General features: G+C 42.6%; 1 protein-coding gene across 13 annotated transcripts in view; it reads left to right on the forward strand.

Annotated features, from left to right (window-relative positions):
* Window positions 1-21,990, forward strand: part of dync1i1a (dynein cytoplasmic 1 intermediate chain 1a) — a 56,152-nt gene extending 34,162 nt beyond the window's left edge. For all 13 annotated transcript variants that reach the window (XM_084378846.1, XM_084378844.1, XM_084378845.1 and 10 more), the window contains 7 exons: window positions 5,993-6,139; window positions 7,657-7,770; window positions 8,055-8,188; window positions 8,720-8,864; window positions 14,877-15,017; window positions 18,274-18,399; window positions 21,139-21,990. In XM_084378846.1, coding sequence (XP_084234972.1) covers window positions 5,993-6,139; window positions 7,657-7,770; window positions 8,055-8,188; window positions 8,720-8,864; window positions 14,877-15,017; window positions 18,274-18,399; window positions 21,139-21,249 — 918 coding nt within the window. In that variant the 3' untranslated portion in view covers window positions 21,250-21,990. The remainder of the gene's footprint in view (window positions 1-5,992; window positions 6,140-7,656; window positions 7,771-8,054; window positions 8,189-8,719; window positions 8,865-14,876; window positions 15,018-18,273; window positions 18,400-21,138) is intronic.
* The last annotated feature ends 415 nt before the right edge of the window (window positions 21,991-22,405 follow it).

Raw genomic sequence — 22,405 nt, forward strand, 5'->3', positions numbered from 1 at the left:
AGCCAGGGGGAGAAAGGGAGGAGAAAGGTGGTCGGGAGGAGGGGGGAGGCTGAGAAGAGGGGATGCAAGGGAAGACAGTCAGATCCATCTGGTCCTGATAAGGCAGAGTGGAAAACAGATGAGTGCGGTGAGCGAGGGGGGAGAGGCGGGAGGAGAGGAGGGATGGAGCGTGGATCTACTTGGGAGGATATACTGTCTGGCGTGCCCTATCACCCCCCCACCCTGTCTCCCTCTTTCTTCTCACCATAGCACTCGCGATCCATTTCTGCCTTCCCAAGCCGACTTAAGCAACAGTTTGTTGCCCGAGGAAAGAACGAAAGAGAAGAGGAGGCAACAAAGGAGGGAGTGTTCGACTCTCTCTAGCCTTCTTTCTCCCTCTGTCATTCCTCCAAACCTCCCTAATCCCTCGCTGGGTGCCATCTTTCATCACAGCCTACCATGTGTGTATTATCCTCTACAGAACACTTCCCATTAATATAATAAGGGCTGCCAGAAGCACTTAGCCTTGTGAGCCTTGTGTGAGATACGGTAGATGATACTTTCTGTGTGTGAGTTTCTCCATCATGCACACACACACACACACACACAGAACAGACCTTGCCCGAGGAAAGAAATGAAGCCCACTGTTCTGACTGCGTGAGCGTCTCCCTGTAAAACTTCCACAATTTATCTCGGGCCCAATATACCGAAGTGACTCTCTCTGCTGCTTTTTCTTCCGGGAGCTGTCACTCCCCCACATCCTCTCCGTCTGGGCTGGCAGGAGATGACTTGGCAGGTGTCTGACCCGCGCCGCATGCGAGATGAGAACCATCCACAGAGCCACTCTGCGTTTGGAAATGAAATGTCAGGCTCGGTATCCAGTCAGCCCCTGATATGGAGATGCAATCATAGCGGGAGTATTGCCGACACGAGAGTTGTTGAGGTGTTATTTAGACAGATGTGGTGCTCGTGTGACTGGTATGTCCAGACTTATGAATCTGAAATATAGAGGAGCTGCAGGGGATGGGAGGAGTGTGGCTGTATTTCATTTAAAGGAAAAGATCGAGTTTTTGGGGAAAATATGCTTATTCACTTTCTTACCGAGCTAGATTGGTCTGAAGTATGAATGCTAAAGCCAGCAACAGGCTAAGTAAGCTTAGCACAAAGATTGGAAGTGAGAAACAGTTCGTCTGGCACCTCTAACACTCGCTAATTGATTTGTATTTCTTTTTAATACTGTAGGTACTAAAACCAGGGTGTTACTAGGGATGGGATTTGATAACACTCTATTGATATCAATGCCATTATCGATACTGATTGTTGATCAAATTCTTTTTGATTTCTTATTCATTCTTGATCAATTTTCTGTGTGGATGAATGTGCTTAGTCTGACTGCGTGGCACTAAAGTTATTATAACATAGGATATTTACCCTCTGTAATGGATGTGCTGCTCATTGGGAGGCAGCGGCACTTGTTCCTGGCTTTAAAGCTCATGTTTTGTTGAAAGATGTTTCAGGATATTGCTGCTGTTTCCACCCTGACTTGAATTTATATATTATGGATACAACAACCATCTCTGTTTCCCTCTTTGTAATTGAAAATAAGCTATGCTTTGGACGGTTTATTCCTCTCCACCGTGACTCTTCCTTGTTGCAAGTTTCCAGCAGTGTAGAGGCATGACTTTGATGTCATTGTTTTGTAATGCGCTACTCTCAGAAAAACATGGCCACATCAATAAAAGGAATAGATAAGCTCAAAGGCATACGATTCTGATGGATTGGACGTTAATTTGCCTCGTTTCAGGGTTTTATGTACCAGACCATTTCTTGGCCAAGACTGGTAACTGAAGTTAGCCTGTTGCAATCAGTAGCTTCGTATTTACTGTACAGACATGACAGTGATATTTAACCTCTCATTTAACTCTCAGCCAGAATGTGAATGCACATATTCCCCAAAATGTAAAACTTTTCCTCAGATTCAGTCATGTTTACAATTCTCTCCAAGAAATATATATGCAAAAACAATATTTGAGTCATTGATGCCAAAGCTTCATGAGTGAATAAAAAGTCTACAGAAAGACTTCCAGTCGAAACATAATCAAGCTCTCCATAATTCAGCTCTGAACTCAGTCATTAATATTTTACATGACATTCAAATTGAGAATCTACTTTAGAGTGTCAAGCAATTCCCCTCGAGCTTAAATCATAAACTTCCTTATAGCGCGGGACAAATTGATCTTATTTCAGCACCAAATGACATACAGTACATTTAAAAGGCACATAACTCTAAAACATATGTGCTGATGTGACATTTGATTAGAACCATTTAGGGAGAATTGCTTTCATGTTAAGTCCAAGTCGCTGCTGGCAGGCGCCTCAAAGAGCGCCATGGGGACAAAGTCGGGCTAATTTTCAGTAGCTCTTTCACTAAGCCCGACGGTACACGAGGGGAATGATGGCATAACCTGTGGTTTCTCAAAGAGGGGATTCAGAGTTTAGTCAGGATTTTTCCTCTTAAGATGGGGACACTGATAGGGCTTAGGAGTTAAACTAACATATGGAGCAAATAGAGGGGGGTCTTGATTTGATTTGGCTTCTCTTTGTCATTACTCATGTGGGGTAGAGATGTTTACTTAGGGTGATAACTGGTGGAAGAACGACAAGGAAGAGTAGAGAGCAGGGATGTTTTCTATTTGCTTGTGGATTTGTGTGTTTATTTGCTGGTGTTAATAGTAAAAGTAGGGCCATACTGGTCTTTACTGGAAGGATAAAATAGATGAAAGTTTCCACAGTGAGTTTAAAGATAATATAGTAATAGATCAAAGGTAGCATACTGTCTATGTTGCATTCCAGATTGTTCCCATTTAATAAAGATATTCAAAATTCAAATTGGAAATGACACTTTTATAGCCAGCTTATGGTTTCTATCTCTTTGGGCATGTAGATAAAGATATAGACTTCAAGACAGTGAGCAATGATGGAGGAAAAAGAATTGTTTCAGTAGTTTTGGGATATGCTTCGATTTGTTTTCTTGCCAAGAGTTGATGAGAAGAATGATACCACTCTAATATCTGCTGGAAAAATATTAGAATACAGCCAGCAGCCGTTAGCTTAGCTCAGGATGAAAACAGGGGGAAACAGCTAGCTTTGATGATGTTGTTTGTACACATTTTCTTACCAAACATGTGAGAGTGGTATCGATCTTATCGTCTAACTCTTGGCAAGAAAACAAATTTATATTTGCAAGAGTGATAAATGTTTGTGGTGGTGGAACCATGTGCGTGCATACAGTAAGTGTGTGTGATTGTGTGTGTTTGTGTACACAGATGACAGAGAGGGCAGGACTTGGTTTCATTAGCCCGCGGATGGAGTCTGATGGAGGGGGAGCAAACCTCAGACAGCAGCCTGTCAGACCACGAGTGTAAAGGTCATCCCAAAACTCTAGGATATTAAAAGTGATCTAGTGCAAGGCAGACTCATCCATGTGTATATGAGTGTGAGTGCTGTAGTTTTAGCTTTTGGCCTATGGTACTTTTCACCGTGAAAAAAACCTTCAGTCAATAGCCTCTGGCCTTCAAATCTTGTGCGCTAATGCATGCTAATAAACCTGAATTCCCTTTTAGTCTGACTGTTCAGATAAACTTTTCAGAGAGCGACTTTATTTTTATCACTGAAGTTCAGTTTATTTTGAGTCTTGACATCTGAAGCAACTCCCGAGCCATTCGTCCAGAGGCCGCGACTCCTCAGAAGACACAAAAAAGAGAGAGTGTTTTCTTTCCTTATGGTTTGTTTTCCAGTCTCCTTCCAAAATGAACTGGGGTTGGAGTTGGCTGCTTCACACATGGTGTGGTGGCGGGGACGGAGAGAGAGGGGGAGCGCCAGGGAGAAAAGTGAAAAACAAGACAAATGTTAAACTATTGAATACTTGTAGGTTGTCTCAGTTCAGTAAGGTCATCTTATTGAGCTTCATGTTAAGGTAAACTCTCTTGAGCTACTTTGAGCAAGAACAACTGTTGTGAGTGTGAGTGAGCCCTTTGTCTGAGGCTACCTTAGCACAGTTAGGTTTCAGTGGTCCCAATAAATTGATTCGTACATTCACATTTAGCATTAACACAATTGCTCTGTTATTAAATAATATCTATGTGGTCACATAACTTTAGAGGTATAAGAAACTCTTGAAAGAAAAGTCATAAAGGATGAGATATTCCAAATGTAAAATTTAGAATGGTCAGTTGACCTTTATGGTATTAAAACCATGACAATGTAACTTCTGAAATCATAAATGACAATAATCTTAGAAATGATACTTGATCCGGTATGACCAGCAGATTATGGTCACTAAGGTGAGCTAATGTTAGCAAACTTTATCTAGAATCTAGCTGAGTTTTGCAATATATATCTGAGTCAATACTGAGTTAGATTGCTGACTTTATAACTATTCTCTACTCTTGACAGTTTTACAGTATGATTTAGTGTTTGCCATTAGCCCATAGTTGTCCCCTCGTAGCTGCTGTTTAGCAAAAGATACAGAGTATCACCCATCGTTCTGAGTATTAGCTCAGTCTCACTGGTGTGGAACATTAAAATCACACAGTCCCTGATGTGAACTATTATCTGTTTTGGCTTACTGGCACCCGCAGGTGGGTTGCTCCCCAAAACGCCATGACAACAATGAATACTGGAAAAGTAGTTCCTTGTGCACCCTTGTGCTTCAAGTGTGTATATGAGGTTCAAACTGATGTTTTACAAAGATGTAATAACTATGTAATAACTGTATGATTACATACTGTATGTTCACCAATATAATTATTGGACAATATTAGAGGTCATTCCTATGAGGGGATTCATGTAAGCCATAACCGGATCATCATAGAGGTAATTAATTCTCAGAATCACATTCATTGTTGTCTTACTGGCTATTAAAACCAAATCAAATTAGTAGTATCATAACTCTGTAAATGTATTACATATATCTTAGAATCATTAACTTGTTAATACAGCTATTCATTTTGGATGGTTCTGATAATTAATAGCAAGCTTTCTCTCCAAACATCGTCTCGGAGCTGTTCATCTGCCACGCTGTTTCCAGGAACACTAAAACTGTCAGCGGCAGCTCTTCCAACAAAATCTACGACCATATTGGGCAACAGTGCTTTTGCGAAATTCACCCTGCATGTTTTTATAGTTTACTGTTTTTAATTGTGCTGCATGTTTGTGAGCTTCTTGTTTAATGCTCTCATGGCCCCATCTTGACTATAAATTATCATTCCTCTCAACATGATCATGCTGCGTTACTAGATGGATGGATAGAGGGATGAATTTGTAACACCACTTACCCTCCTGTAGCACCACGATGCTAAAACAATTTCTCATAACTTCACAGCGCAGATGCTTCATTGGCTCTGGGTCAGGGGAGGCTAGCTGCTGCACGCAGAAGCCCATATGGGACAAGCACTGAAGAGGAACCAAAACTCAATAAACACGGCATCGGGGAGGGAGGGAGTTCAAGGGTGCGCTTGTCATGATGGAGGCTACAGTGAGCGCTCCAGTGGCTGCTGGGGTTTTGATGCTGTAATGTGAAACGGCTGGGGGAAAGAGGACTACAATTCCCCTCTTTGTCTGGTCTCCGCCCTAGCGTCACCCCTCTCTCCTCTCCTCGGCGGACCCTCACCGTAGCCAGACTCATCATCTCCCTCGCCGTCTATCTCCCCTCATCTGCCACCCATCACGCTGCCTTGATCACTCGTTCTCGCTCACGCTCCGTCTAGCGTTACCGTTTTCGCTTCATATCTTTCATTGTTTTTGCTCTTTTCTCACTGTCTGCTGTTCTATCTCCACGTTTCATCGGACTGAAGCATTCCAATTGTCACCATGTTCCTTGCTCTGTCGATTCATGATATTCTGTCTTTTTCATAACTTTTCCCACAAAATAACCTCACATCAGAATCATATGTGTTATGTTCCTGCTATCTCATCCTCTCCTCTCCTCTTCTCTCTCTTTCTGTTTCCTCAGTCTCCTGTAGTATCTGTGGGCTTCGCCAGGTTTCATCCCAACCTGGTGGTGGGGGGGACATACTCGGGACAGATCGTCCTGTGGGACAACCGCAGTCACCGCCGGACCCCTGTCCAGAGGACTCCTCTGTCAGCTGCTGCACACACTGTAAGGCTGGCTCCATTGTCAACATGACATACAGTTAAAGTCCAATACAACAAACTGTGTGCAGGGATCTGACTGCGACTCACATCACTCAATGGTAGATTCAGTACACAGCTGATATTTTTAGTTTTGACACAAAACATACAAAAAATCATTTCAAAAAGCATTAGATGTATGCCTCAATTTTGAAGTACTTTCTTAATTTTTTACAGGCTATGTGTTGTTTTTATCACTGAAATGATTTGATTTGTTGATTGAGAGAAATTAATCACATTTTGATCATCAGTTTAATAATTAAGCCATTTATCGAGCAAAAATGTCAATTATTTGCTAGTTTTAGCTCCTTAAATGTGAAAATACTGTAATTTCCCCTGGTTTATATGATTACTAATTTGAGTACTGAATACATTTGAAGACTTTTTACTATTTTCTGATATTTTTATAAACTGAACGATTAATTCTATTATGAAGAAAAATAATCAAAAGTTTAATCAAAAACAATTGTTTGTCGCAGCCCTGTTGAAACAAGCCCTGACCTAAATGAAAAAGCTCCCTGTCGTGCTTTGATTAGTTACATAAAACAATTGGAAATAAACATATTCAGAAGAAAAATTCCCAAAGAGAGTTAAGATTTAAAATATTGTGTTATAAACATCCTGATGTTCAGGTATGAAATTATATATCGACATACTGTTTTTGAGAGCCAAGTATTGCATTTTTCATATGATAACACACACACACACACACACACACACACACACACACACACACACACATAACTGAAAGGACAGCTCAGTTTTGATGCTCCAGTGAACTCACTGACCCTCAACAAATTACTGACCGCTATACACTAGTAATATCTTAAGACCTGGGCCCATTTATAATCACAGCTACAGAGGGTATGTAGAAACACACACATACACACACACACACACACCACTACACACCACTACATGCCGTCCACGCTGTAGGTTTAAACCCCAATAATGAGGCCGTCGCTCTCGTCCTCTCCAGTCAGTGAGTCCAGCCTGCTAGCATGTTGCTGATTGCTGAATGGATTCTTTGTGCTGCCCGTCCGGTACACAAATCAATTACTGCCCAGTAATGACATAATGCTTTCACACACTGCTGTGGATTTGCAGAGCAGCGCATGTCTCCAAACGGAAGGAAGGAACGGCTGCACACTGGCATGTGAGCTGTCTGTGTGACCGCTGCATCTGCTGGTCCACACAGTGTCTAATGATGTCATGTGTTTAAGGTTAAAACTATGTTTTAAGATCATTTTTCAAATCGTATTTTATTAATAGTAACATATCAAATGATGTAAATATTTTATGTCCATGACATTAATCAAATATTCTATTAGACAAGCTGCCAGATGTGGAGAGATTTAGTGGAGCGTTTGTTGTAGTCGTATCATAATCATACTGAAAACATTATTTATTGTATTGTGCAAGTGCTTATCTCCACCCATGTCCTCCATTTTGTGTGTCTTTGTCTCTTTGTGTGTGTGCGTTTAGCACCCAGTGTACTGCGTAAACGTGGTCGGCACCCAGAATGCCAACAACTTGATCACTGTGTCTACAGACGGCAGGATGTGCTCCTGGAGTCTGGACATGCTCTCCCAGCCGCAGGTACACAACACTTAGCACACTGTCCACACAATCTGCTGAAAGCTCAAAAAGACTCAGTGAGTCAAAGGTTGAGTCACTGAGGGTAAACAGTGTTTTGTTGCCTAATGCTAGATAAAATGAGTTTTAGTGTTAATGCATCTGGAATTCCACATGTATTTCTATAAATGTTGTAATGTGTTTAAATAGGCTCACAATAAGGCTTCCTTCTGTGTGTGTGTGTGTGTGTGTGTGTGTGTGTGTGTGTGTGTGTGTGTGTGTGTGTGTGTGTGTGTGTGTGTGTGTAGGAGACCATGGAACTTGTGTACAATAAATCCAAACCTGTGGCGGTGACAGGCATGGCTTTTCCCACGGGAGACGTTAACAACTATGTGGTGGGGAGTGAGGAGGGCACTGTGTACACTGCATCCAGACATGGCAGGTTTGTGGACACACACACACACACACACACACACACACACGCATACACACACAACAAAACATCAGAGACAAATCTTTGCTGGATCATAATGTATATGTATGTTTTGACTGTTGCATTCAGTCTATATGCAATCCTAATGCTTTTGCTTAGATGATGAAGAATTATATCACGACAAAAGAACTCTGCCCAAAAAAAGAAACCAAAAAACACTCAGGTAGTTAACATAAAAAAAAGAGTCTTTCTAAATTACGTACATTGAAGTGTTTTTTCTGCCTTGTTGCCTTTGAAAATTGAATAAAGTCAGAATTACAGGTAGGGTTAGAATTGTTTTACTAAAATTAAATGGATTATTTTCTCCCAATTTAAGGAGTTAATCGTTTAATTTTAATCAAAGCTCCCTGACTGCGCTGCTAATTTATTTTGAGCATGAGCACCCTCAGTAAGGTGCAAACCACTTCACTGCCTTGTATTTAAAAAAGTTAAGACCACTTAAACACAGCAGAGCTGAACCACCTGTGTCCCTCTCCCCAGTAAGGCAGGTATCTGTGAGATGTTCGAGGGCCACCAGGGGCCCGTGACGGGCATCAGCTGCCACAGCGCTGTGGGCACCGTCGACTTTTCCCACCTCTTTATCACATCCTCCTTTGACTGGACCGTCAAACTCTGGAGCACCAAGGTATGGTGTGTGTGTGTGTGTGTGTGTTTGTATGTGTGTGCAAGACAGAGCGAGAGGATGTGGTGGGGGGTTGATTGTGGATTGTGGAGGTTGTAGAGAGAGAAAAAATGTGTGTGTGTGCGTGTGTGTGTGTCAGAGAGAGAATTAACTAGTTAGTGGAGGGGGGCTAAGTACTTTAGGGGAGCAACTTCTTGGAAAATCAGTCTTTCTCTCACAACTTGTATGCATCTGTGTGTATGTGTGAGTGAGAATAAGTTGGGTAATATCTGATACTGAGTGTACAAGTGCTGGAGGTTGTGTAGTATTTAATAGTAGAGTGACACAATTTGAGCCTTTGACAAGCTGCACTTTTAGCTCCACAAGTTGTTTTGGCACGCTGATTATTACGACCTGAATTTAGCCGCCCATGTTGTGTGCTGCCCCCGCTGTAAACCCTACTAACAAAGTTTAATCGATGGTAGAGAACAGGTGTACAGCCGATACTGCAGAAGTAAGCCGGATGACTTGACTACATCAGAGGAAGATTTGCCTGTGAGGCCTAACTGAAGGAAGATATCCTCCTCCTCCTCCTATTATTTTCATACCTTCGTACCTTCCTGGTATTTCACAGGGGTAGACGATACCATTTATGACATTGGGCAACACTTCATAAAACTTTAGTTAATAGTTATTTCTCTGTTAACAAACTTACTTTGTCATGTCTTGCTTGGTTTAAATACTTGAGAGGAAATAAGCTCCCTTCTTCCATAGATTCTTGCTGGCAGACCAGATGACACTCGTTGCTGTGGGGCTGAATTGAGGTGGTGTGCAGGTGGTGGTGGCAGCAGACTGGCAGATGAATAAAATTACGTGGCTAATAAACTTTTCCCGTGTTAGCTGCTTGAACTTTATCATCTGCCAGGGCTCTGTTAGCTGTAATCTAATAGCTCCATTAACTGTTAGCTCTGTCAGCTAAACACACCGCAGGACTCTGCTGCCCATTGGGCTGCTGACAGCTAACTAGCTTTCCTCCTGCTGATTTTCAGCATGGCTTTGTTGTACACAATGTAGCATTATCAGGGAAAAGGCAGGGTGCTTCCTCCGTGAATAGTGAGTTTACTGTGTCCTTTCTGATCTTAACGTGTCATATTTTTCACGTCTTATGCCGAGTATGAACTATAATGAACTATAGTCAGATTATTTCAAGTGACTATTTGGCATTGTAATGAAAAAAAAAAAAGGCACACAGAGATCATTCAGAAATCTTTAACTGCAAAGATCTGTTAACCCGTTATAGTTTAATCAGGTCAGTTACTAATATCAGACGGTCTTCATCAGATCTGAAACACTGCGCACATCACTGAGTGTCAGATTCTGAGTGCACCTCGGGCACTCCAAAGGTGGACGCTCCTCCTCTCGCTGGTTTTTGAGTGACCTCGTCCACTCTGCATTTGTTCTCCCTTCAAACTGATGTGACAAATTCCATTTCAGTGGCAGTAAAAAAGCAAACTGTCACTGTTTCTGTCAAAGTAAGTGTTGGAGAACAGAAAAGTTAGCTAATACATTCAAAGACACTTTTGTGGGGGTGGTGGTGAAACACAGAGGAGTACGCTCAGGTACAGAGAGAAGAAATTCTGCAATGGAAACAAGAGTACAGGATGAGATGTTTCAGTGTGAATGTGAGGATGAAAAGTAATGGAGCAGCAAGACGTAGCAATACAGGTGAGCCTGCACTCAGAAGAAGTGAGAGACAGGAAACTGGATTGAGAGTCAGCAGGGGGGAGAGTGAGAGGAAAAGGGCCGGGAGGCGAAGACAAAAAAAATATAATTCTTTATAGTGAAGGTGACGCTAACGTTGAAGGACAGAGGTATCAACATGAGCAGGGCGTCGAACAGCAAGCACAGCCAGAAATCAAAGAGAGACCTCTTCAGTATGAGGAAAATACATAATGTATATTGCATAATACCTTCAGCTTTATGCGAGATCCAGTTTCATTTTTTATACTCGGCTGTGACAGGCAGTAAAGCATTCTGATGAATTTTAGCTCATGTTTGCATGCAGCCAGTCCATCAGTCTTCCACCAAGGGTCCCGCGACACATATTAAAACATTTCTGCGGATTTTCATCAGAAGAGTGTGTTATTTTTCAGGATTTGGGAATTCCCTTTCCTTTGAGGGGCACCGCAGGAATGTGTGTCTGTCTCTCATCCCACATAACCCATATTTGTGTGTGGGCAGGCGGAATACCTGCGTCCGTGTGTGCGTGTGTGTAAACACACACACACCACTCATGCCTCTCGTGCACCTTAAGCAAGCTGCCTTTGCTTACTTAAAACCCCCTCGAGGTTTGCCTTCAACCCAACTGTTGTAACACACATTCGCAGCGAATTCTCTTTGCATTCACACACACGTTTGCCCTCACGGTTCAAAAAGGGCCGTCGCACAGAAGTCTGCTGATGTTTTTACACTCAGCGGTGCAAATATTGTGGTTAGCGAAAACATTTTGAGACAGAGTGTGAGGACGTCGCAACAGCTGGGAGTTGGATCATGATTGTGCATTACGTTCTTGCTCTCTTGACCCCAAAACCAGCATCTAATAAGTGATTGGATGTGGCATAACCATTACACATTTGCTCTCATAAGAAGTTAATTAAAGGCCTAAATCTCTGTCAGCTCAGGTGATTATAAATGTGTATCTGTGTGCTGGAAATGAGATCTGGATGTTCAGTGATAGATTTTGTGGTGTTGTTCTGGGGGTGGTTTTGGCATCAAAACATTTCCTAACTTAAGGACAAAATCTCAGTCCCCTCAGTGTCTGGTTATTAAATCTGGTGTGAAGGGAACATGCTATCTTGTGATGCAGATGCAGCCAGAATGGAACCAGTATAATTATACGACTGCTGCAGAGACAAGATGGTTTGGATCCAGCTTAAAGTCCAAGTGTTGAGGGTTTTCTGTAAGACTGTGACAGTCTGAATCAGGCCTGCACGTCATTGGAAAAAAAAAAACTGACATTGTGATGTTTTTGTTTTCTGTGATGAATATATTGCAATATGAAAAACACAAGAATTTTCAGAAAACTTGAGTAGCTTCATTTGATCATTCCAGAATGATTCATTTGATTTTGTTGTGCTGTTTATTGTTCATTCGATCAAACAACCATATTGATCAGGAATGACTGTGATTGGTGATTCGCGGTTCATGCAGAGCCCGCACGTTACTCACAAGCGACAAACTCCCTCGTATCCAAGAACTCTTAAATCGGACTAAATTATCTAATATCAGACAGACTCCTCTTAGATTAGATGGGGATTCTTTTTCCATTTCTCTTGCCCTGATCTGCTTACCTGAACAGCCAATCAGTGATTTCTCTCACCGACGAGCCGCCTCCATTTCTGCGCGATCAATCGGCCAAAGTGGCGCCGACAAGGGCCGTCCAGTGCCAACGGATGTCGCCCTGTCACTCTTAATTTAACTTGCATCCATCCATGTATTTTCTAAACTGCTTTATGTCAATAAATTGTCATAGCGATGTGATGTAAACTGTCAGTATCCAGAGTTTCCGCGATGGTTTTTCCAGTTCAGACGTGCTAGAAGCTCCCCAGCTTCTCAGCACAGGACAGATAATGACAAGCAGTTGCTTCACGTGCGGCGCCACAAGGATTAAACTTCATTTTAAGATTAGTTTTAAGACTTGTTGCTCCAGATCACCTTATTTAAGACAGGTAGATTATGGACAGACTACGGTAAAACAGTAGTTTACATTTTGAAAAAGTCGGTCGATACAAGGAGCACTTTATTCGTCACAACTCTAATGTGATGTTCTGCTTGAAGTGTATGGCCCAATATATCATTAAGGAGATATTTCAGAAAGGTAGCTTGAGGCGGATTATCAAAATAAAAAATGATTTTATTGAGTAATATGAAATACTGATACGGATGACCGTAGTTTAGTTACAAATAATGGGGACCAAAACAAGGAGAAGATAAGAGAGAGAGAGAGAGAGAACATAAACAGGAATCGCTCAGCTGATCGAATGCTGAAACTGTGAGATGGAGTAAAATGACCTCTGCTGTCACCCCACCGGCTGGAAAACAGGTTCAATCGAGGCTTGAAATTGGCTCGGCTCTGTTTGTTTGTGCTTGTGCGTGCGAGTGTGTGCACTGCTATCTGTCTGCAGGTCTCAGAGCCTTTCAGAACGACCGTGGAGTGAGAGAGTAAAGGTGATGGAGAAAAAGAAGAGGAATGAGAGGAGGAGCAGGAGAGAGAGAGAGAGAGAGAGAGAGAGGGACAACATTCTTTCATTTGCTCTTCCAGCCAACCTGTCTCCTCTCCTCCTCCCCTCCCACTCTACCTGTCAGGAATGCAGTTTGTAAGCCTCTGGAATCCTAACAGCCGCTCTGAGAGACAGACACACACACACACACACACACACACACACACACAGACACGTATTAAATGATAAGTTCACCCAAAAATGAAAATATCAGTCATTATCTTCTCACCTCTATGACGATGGAAAGTTGGGTGACGGTTTGTTGTCCACTAAACATTTCTGGAGCTTCAAAGCAAAATAGCATCCAGTAATCAGAAGGTTGCTGGTTCGAATCCCAGGCACCCCTGGCTGCATGTCAAGCAAGACTGGACCTAATGAGCAGGTTGGCACCTTGCATGGCAGCCTCTACCATCAATGGGTGAATGTGAAAAGTGTTGTTCTTAAGTCCATTTAGCTTAGAAGCTACATTTGAAACAAATTGGCTAAAAAGCATGTAAGCAATACCTTTTCAAATCAATTTAGCATCTTGGGGGCTTCTGGAATGGAGCCATTTTATGTTTTCTTTGATGTGAGTTGCTATTTTACGATTTAACAAGTCCTTATCTGTTTAGGAGAATGCTGCCACAGTGTTTTGCTGTGAAGCTCCAGGAATGTTTTGTAGACTGTGAAACTTAAAGAAAACTTTCCATCAGATAAGGACTGATATTTCACTTTTGGGTGAACTTATCCTTTAAGCCTTTAACTTATTGCTTCTTACTCCATCTTTAATTGCAGCACAGGCAGTAGCCTCAGCCGGGTCAGTGCAGCTCATGATGGACAGAGTGGGTGCAAAAGCTGTTTCTCTGCACTGACGTGTACACAATTTTAGTACACCTCAAAAGACCTTTACTGATCACACGTGTCCCTTAGCCCTCCGAGCCTAACCTTCAACGAGGAAGGAATTAGTCGTTTAAATATTTAAACCTACTTTTTTGTCATCCTGCTCTGGTTTTTTTTAGCACATTTTGTCTTTGCAGCTTAACATATTTAGAAGTAAAACCGTATCACCTCATCACAGGTATATCGGTAATAGGTGGATATTTTGGCCAATAAGTAACAAGAAACTGCAATAAAGAAATGCCTCAGGTATGTTGTAAGTCACAATGTAATAGTTTTTCCACCAGAGAGCATTGACATGTTTATTTTTCACTGGAAAAAAACATGCCAGTCAGTGCATGTCTCTGAACCAATTCTTACATAATGTGTGTTTGTGTAAAAAGCCAAGTCATCATCAAAAATTTTTTTTTCCTCTCAAAATTAATATTACTGTAGGCCTAAAGTAATCCATCAGCCGGTCTCCACGCACACACACAAACACACCCACACACCCACACACCCACACACACACACATCCTCTTTCCAGCACCTTCCTCTCCGTCCATTGTCCACCCCTCCTTTTCCTCCCATTTCCATCTCTTCCCATCTCTCCCTCAGACAGCTGTTGTGTTGAGGTTACAGTACACCTTGTGGAGGGGCCCTCCCTTTCATCTCTCCCAGCGGTTTTATGGTGCTGTGTGAATGTGCGAGGCTTTTTAATTAGGCTCTGCACCCAGACAGGCCCCAAGGCTGAGGCAGCGCCGCTCTGTCTGAAGCTCGCTCACTCCCTCTCTCCATTCCTTCTCTCTCCCTCTCTCTCCGTCTTTCTTTTCTTTCTATCTCTACTGTGTCATCTACTATAATCCCTGACGCTCTCTCTCTCTTTTTCTCTCTCTTTCAGCACAACAAGCCTCTGTACTCGTTCGAGGACAACGCAGACTATGTCTATGACGTAATGTGGTCGCCCGTGCATCCTGCGCTCTTTGCCGCCGTGGATGGCATGGGCCGCTTAGACCTGTGGAACCTCAACAACGACACTGAGGTATGTGTGTGTAAATAGGTCACTATGGGCGTGTTTTCAGCGTCAACTCTTTGTGTTGACGTGCGTGTGTGTTTGGTGTTCTCAGGGCCTGTTGCTGGGCCTCGGCCCGAACCGCACAACCAAACACCCAAGCCTTTCCCCTCCCACCGGCCCCCCACCGCCAACTCCTCCACATCCCTCGCCACACACACGAATTCAAGATTCCCCCGTGGGCGTTTCCCACAGCCCTCACTGTAAATCAGACTTAGTGACATCTCCTCATCCCGCCTCCCACCCAGACGTCCCGCTATAATATTCCAGCAACCTCTGTCCAACGTTCAGGCAACCTCAGGACCCCGCCGCCTCTTCTCATCTGCCTCCCACACTCTGTCCCTTCAGTGGAGCACACAGATGTGCAGGAGACCGCGAGCAGAGAGCCCCAGCCCTCAGTCCGCAGTCCCATGAACATAAAGGAGAAAGTTCAAGACAGGGGTTGAGTTTCTGTGCGCTGTGGGGCGACATTTATTTTCAGAGGAGAGCATTTGAGGCCAGTGACGGAAAGATTTTGTTATTCAGCTTAATTATATACAGTATGAAACATTGAATAAAATATAATTAGTATATAGTATAAAATAATAACTTACACACCTATTTTTATAAGAGAGTAGCAATCTTAACTGTTGGTTGGACGTCACTTTGGGTTGAATTGAGATTATTTTTTAAAAAAGTTTGACATTTTATGACTAAACAATTAGTTCATTAATCACCAAAATAAGTGGCAGATTAATCAGTGGTGAATGTTAGTTGTAGCCCTAAAAAACTGTATGAAGCTACAGTCAGCAGCTGGTTTGCTTATGTCTTGGCCACACTACACGACTTTCACAGTTGCCAGATCGCTGTGCTGTTCACACTACACAACTTTCTGCCTTGTAATCATTCAGTCGTTGGGCTTTGCACACTACATAACTGATCAGCGACATGGGGTCACACCAAAGATCACAAAAGTGAAACGTGACGCGGCCCAAGCAGTCAAAGTTGTGTTGCGCCTGCTGATTCGCAGCAATAAAACACGGAAGAAAAAGTTAAAGAACATGAGCGAGATGATAAATCTGGAGAATGCGCAAAAAAAGTGCCTGCTTGGATCATGGTTCTTTGAACAGTTCACACAAACTGATCGTCGTTCACGGGAGTGTCTTAGATCTTGGCATTGGCGACATCAGGGCAAAAATCCTGTAGTGTGAACTTGGCATTAGCTTAGGATGAAGACTGAAAACAGCGGGAAACAGCTAGCTCAGCTCTGTCAAATGGAAACGAAATCCACATACCAGCACCTCTAAAGGACCACACTTGTTCACACTTGTAGGGATTAAGAAAATAAGATAGAAGATATTAATTAGGGAGCTTCTGAGACACGTGTTAGTTGACATGTTGTTTTACTTGGGACAGAGTCAGGCTAACTGTTTCCACGTTTCTTATCTTTGTGCTAAGCTCATTATATACTGACTGTAGCTTCAAATTTAGTTTGATCTTCTCATCTCACCCTGGACAAGAAAGTGAATACTGCTAAACATATTTCCCAAAATGTTGAACTTTTCCTTTGAGGAAGAAAAAGTAGCATTATCGGGAAAACACATTTTCAGCCATGAGTCTCCAAACCATACTTTTTATAATTCAGATAGTGGGTACCAAAGCTTTGATCACTCGGGTAAAAGTAGGGCTAAAAGGATCCTCCATCCTCCTTCAGCCTTAATACCAGTCTGCAGCTCTACAGATGCTCTCCCCTCATCAGGTCTTTCACTCTTCTTCTCATTTCCTTGCAGCCCCTTCTTGCTGTCCACATATAAAATTCCCAACTCGTCATTATGTCACATCTCAGTTGTCACGTCTCATCTTTTAACCTCAACACTGCCTCATTGGTCCAATCACCAGTGTCTTCCCTCTGCAGCACAGATGAGAAGTTTCCCATGGTCGCCCAAACAGCAGCCTTTTCACCGACAGAGGAAGAGTTCATTATCGACTGCCTAACTCTGCTAACAATGTGCTTTATGAGAAACATTCGCTCAGACACACACACGTACACACACAAACGGATGTACCAAACACAAGCACACACATTCGCTCATACACAGTCAGACTAATAGCAACAGACTTCCATTGTTGCCATCATATTAAAAACACACAGGCATAACGACACTAACGGAGCAGTGCGGCGCGCCTGGTTCTCATTTCCAGCACACACACACACACACACACACACACAGAGCCAATTTAAAGCGCTCAGTTCAGATCCACTCGGGCGGAGCGGTGGTGGAAGCTAGCAGGCTAATGGCAGTCAGTCTGTGGTTAGCGCTGCTTTAAATACGCAGGAGCTCGGTGTGTGAGGCGACATGATGCCAAGGCCTCTGTCTCCACTGGTGACATGTGTCAGACTCGCCTGCCACATGTCAGGAACAGTTTATGGAAACGCTGCAGATGGTTTTAGGTTTTTAAAGGTGCAACACACACACGCGCGGCTGTTTACTAAAAAAAAGGGGCATCGGCTCACCCACAACAGCAAACATGGGCTCAGTTATTATACAGTAAACAGCCGCGTGTGTGTCCACATTTGGATGAGAAGCGGTTAAATTGACAGCTACAGAATGTTTGTCTAACCTCCAGAGTATTTGTATTAAATCAGACTGTAATGACTAAATGCTCCCAATTTGCAATTAACATTAAGAATAGCTTAAACTGCAGTTAGGGTCATTAAATAAAGAAGTGGTGTGAAAGTAAACATTATTTCAGTGTGTTTAGTTTAAAAATAGGAATTTATAGTACGTATCTATCAAACTGGTGAAGCTCTGGTTTATCTGGTTTGTTACTAACTTACACAAACAGCAAGCTGCATTTATCAACCAGGTAAATATAAAATGCCAGCGTACTCAAACACAAACAGCTGCAACTAAGAAAAAAATGTATGAACAGTCTCCTGCAGGCGGCAGGCTGGAGGTGTTGTTGTTTTAATGGATTTTTAGAGGGTTTTATAAAAGTTTATGTGCCTCGTTTGAGGTATTTTAACTTCTTACCAAAGTGCACAATGTGCTGTAGGTCCTCTGGAGCTGTCGTAGGTCTTTGCAGCTTGTTGTCTCAATATGTTGTTTAGTATACAGTACATCCTAGCTTACATGGAAGTGTCTGGTTGGCCTGAATGCGATGAAGTGTACAATATTATATAATAACATTTGGATTGATATTGAATACTTTCCCGGTTTTGTATGTTTTCTTCTTCGTCCACCAGGTACCAACTGCCAGCGTGACCATCGAGGGCGCGTCGGCCCTCAACAGAGTCCGCTGGTCGTCAGGAGGGAAGGAGGTGGCTGTGGGCGACTCTGAAGGCCGAGTGTGGATCTACGACACCGGAGAGGTACAGATGACAGTCGTGTACTATTCAGCACAACCCTGATTGAAACTTTTTTGAATTGGGGTGTAGATGAATGACATCATAACTTTACTGTAAGGCAGAAACATACTGTTTGTCTGTGACCAGAATCTTTTTTTGTACCGAGAAGTAAGGACAGAGTGAGCCCTCCTTTCTTCAGGTGTAGTCTTAATCATCACAGGGTAAAATCTCTGACATTTTAAATAGTGTTGTGCTGATATAATGTTAATATTTTGGCAGCCTGGTCTGGTTTAAAAAAAAAAACAAAACAGTTGAGTACATTGTTGTTGGATTCACATTGAGCGCTTTGATGCATGCAGCTGGTGGTTCTCGCGGGTTTAGTTTTCAGACAATCAAGATTTAATTACACCCTAGGTGCCAAAAGCATGAGTGAACTACAATGACCAAAATTTATTGCACCGTCGCAATTAAGTTGTACTACAGGAGATTGAGAGATTTTAGTGCCTGAAATTTGAGTCACTGACGTTGCTAAATGAAACATCAGTTACAGCTCTCGCTCTCTCCTGATTCTACCAAGATAAACTGCCATGTGGCGGGAAAACTGCAGCAAATATGGAAATTATGTATGTAATTTTAACTCAAGCATGATTTTACAAATATATACAAACTGTACTCTTGTTGTGTTTCATGTATATGTGGTTCACTGACATTAGCGAAAGGCTGGAGGAGAAGTAAGAGAATTTTTTTCACAGTAAAACCTCCACATGCACCACAACCGACCGTTTTAGGTCTTTTAACCCGGTATGTTTACCCAACTGTCAGCATTACCATGGATGTACGTGTTTGACTTTTTCTTCCCTCCCTCTTTCGTTTCCCCGTAAAATGGCCTCCGCATGACTTTGCCATCACCACAAAGCGGCCAACCACCCTGCCTGAGCCTGTATGTTCTCTCATGTTTGGAGGGCTCTGGTTAGGATCCCCATGTGAGGGCGCGTTAGCCTAGCCGCACGGCTAATTTTAGCGTCTTTTTGTTGTGTGGTGAGTTGGAGAGAGGCTCGGCTGAGCTGGTGGCCTCCACGCTGGGTTGATGGTAACGAAGAGTCATCAATAAAAGTGAGCGGGGTTGAGAGGTTTTTATGACTCCAAAGAGGGGGTGTGTATGTGTGCGTGTGTGTGTGTGTGTGTGTGTGGTGGTGATGGGGGTATTTTCTTCACTCGAAACTCCCCCCACATCGCTAAAACTAGGAACAGTGCATGAAAAAAGTTGTGGCAGCAGTTCCGTGAGACCAACAGAGACCCTTGAGACGATTCCAGGAAAGTAAAATACCAAATCCTTATATTTCAGTATTATTTTACTCAGTACAAATTAGTTTTATGTAATTTATCAGCAGGGATTTGGACTGTTTTGGTTAGTCCTCTGCTTGTTATTGCTCTGTATGGAAAGTCCAAATCATAAAACTAAAGTCTTTCAGATTGGGGTCAGTGGCTTTACGCTGCTCCATGACATGAAAATGTTTTTAAAAGCCTGACGATACAAAATCCAGCAGTGCTTCTTTGACACTTGAGCTTCTTGTACTCTGTTTAAAACGCTGCTAAAACTGAAGTCACTCAGGCACCATATACACAGTGTTCTGTCAGAGCCCCCTGCTGTGGCCAGCTCAGCTCTGTGGGGGGCTGGATGGTGGTGGTGGTGGGTGGGTGGGTTGGGGTTCAAAATGGCTGCCTCCCTCCTCCTGGTTCCTGTTTAATTACAGCCTGGCCATGCAAAGCGGTTGCAGACAGCTTGGGTGGCGGTCGCGGCTTCTGTCCCACTCATTCTGAGTCCCACAGTGCACGATTCTTAAAGAGGAACAGAGTCCTGTATTAGCACTACGGTCAGTGCACTTCATGGTCAGTTGACTTCTTTGATCCGGACTGAAATATCTCAGCAACTATTTGATGGACTTTTGTTTGTTTGTTTGTTTAGTTTGTTCAGTCTATGATTGTTCCCAGAGGATGAATCCTTATGATTTGGGTTATTTTACTTTTCCTGCAGCGTCACCGTGAGGTTGACTCTGTGTTTTTAGATGAAATGTTTTGACAACTATTGGATGAGTTACCATGAAATTTGGTGCACATATTTATCTTCTCCACTGGATGAACTGTAATAACTTTGGTGATCTTTGACCAAAGGCGTCACTTTGTGTTGACAGTTGTTGGAGCCATAAGGGCTCAGATGACAAAACATTTTTAAATGTTAAACAGCATCTGATTCAGGCAATGTGATGGGGGATCATATGAGAAAGGGAGAAGATGTCCTTTGACAGCAGTACTGTATTATAAGTCACTATAAGATCCAACAAATAAAATGCAGCGATCCATGTTTGCAAACTTTAGGCTACTCTAGCTAGCTCACTAATTAGTCCATTAGATGTATTTCTTTCTGATTTTTACTGTATATATTGATCTATTCTCCTGCATGCATGTAGGCTGTAGTGAACGTGTAGTGAATATTGGTTTAAAACTTTGTTCTAATTCACACATACAGCCAGTCTCAGCTGATGGCGAGCAAAGCCTTCTCATTTTTGACTTAACTGTTCTTGGTGCACACTAACATTCTTGACAAATTATGCTTGTACAGTACGGACAAAAGAAAAACAAACTAAAAGTACCTAAAAACTAAAACTAAACCTTTCTGAAAAACTGAAGCTAAACTCAAACAAGTTTGTAAGTGTCAAAACTAGTATGCTAATTCCCTGTACCTGTCTCTAATGTCTCCTACAGCTGTCCATGGCTCACACTGACGACTGGGGCCGCTTCGCTCGGACGCTGATGGAGATCCGTGCTAACCGGGCGGACGGCGAGGAGGAGGGGCCTATGGAGCTGGCTTCATAGAGCGGTACTCCACACCAAAGCGGAGGGACTCAGAGACCTGGCGTGCTTTTATCGATGTCACTGTAGCATGTGCACTCAGTTTTGTTTTCGTTCCTTCACCTTTATGTACAGCTCCTGTCTGGTCCAAACTGTATTTTTGCATTTGCTCCCCTGTAGATGCAAACTGTCTGTTGATGGGTAAACTGTTGACCTCTACCGATTTGTCCGCCCTTATTTATTCGTTGAACGATTTAAGGTGATGTGTTGCTTGCAACTCGTGAGCCTACAGTGTATACAAAGTGGCAGTCTTATAGCCTTATGAAGATATGTGTACTGTAATGATGCTTTGCACTACCGTAAAATGAAAGCAGGGTCCATAGACTAGTCATGTAATGTTTACAAAACGTCATGTTCACTTTATGTTGTGCTTCTTTTCTCTGTATTCTGCCTGCATGCGACACAATCCTGAAATATTCCAGATGCATAAACATGGGGGTTGCTATGGTGACGTTTCCACACGTGGGGCTTTGTGGCTGCTTTATGTCAGTGTATCAGGGGAAGTGTGATATTAGCACTTTGTCTTTTGTTCTTAATGAGAGCGACAACTGTATATTCTTTAATGAACTGTAACGATTATCAAGAGATATATTGTAACGCAGAGTGCTCGCTGTCAAACCCACTATGTTTAATATTAAAGCGTAGTTAATGATGAACTGCTGTGTGTCAAACTGGGGATTGAAATAAAAACTCCAGCAAACATCAGTTAACTAATATAAGTTTCTCTTTACTCTCGCTACACATGTTGCTGCCAAACGTACAGTAAGGCACGATGATTACACACCACATGTAACTCCTACATCCTCCGTACTGTACAGATTTAAATACTCGTGCCAGCTGTCTCTCGCATATTTACACATCTGCTTACATTAAGACCCGAAACCAAACATGTTACAACAGTAAACATTGTGTATAGTCTTTACATTCAAGTACTTTTTGGTCATATATGGTGATCAGCACACTATTGAAAGAGCGACGCAGGACTAAAATAGCTGTATAGATATGAAAATATGTCTCTGGATATCTCTTATGTACAGATGTGCAACATTCGTGATCGGTTATTAGCCAGCGAGGTGATCATATGAGGAATGTGCAAAAGGAAGACACGGGAAAAAGCTGC

This window comes from Pagrus pagrus, assembly GCF_965226575.1.
Source record: "Pagrus pagrus genome assembly, chromosome: 17".
Lineage (NCBI taxonomy): Eukaryota > Metazoa > Chordata > Actinopteri > Spariformes > Sparidae > Pagrus > Pagrus pagrus.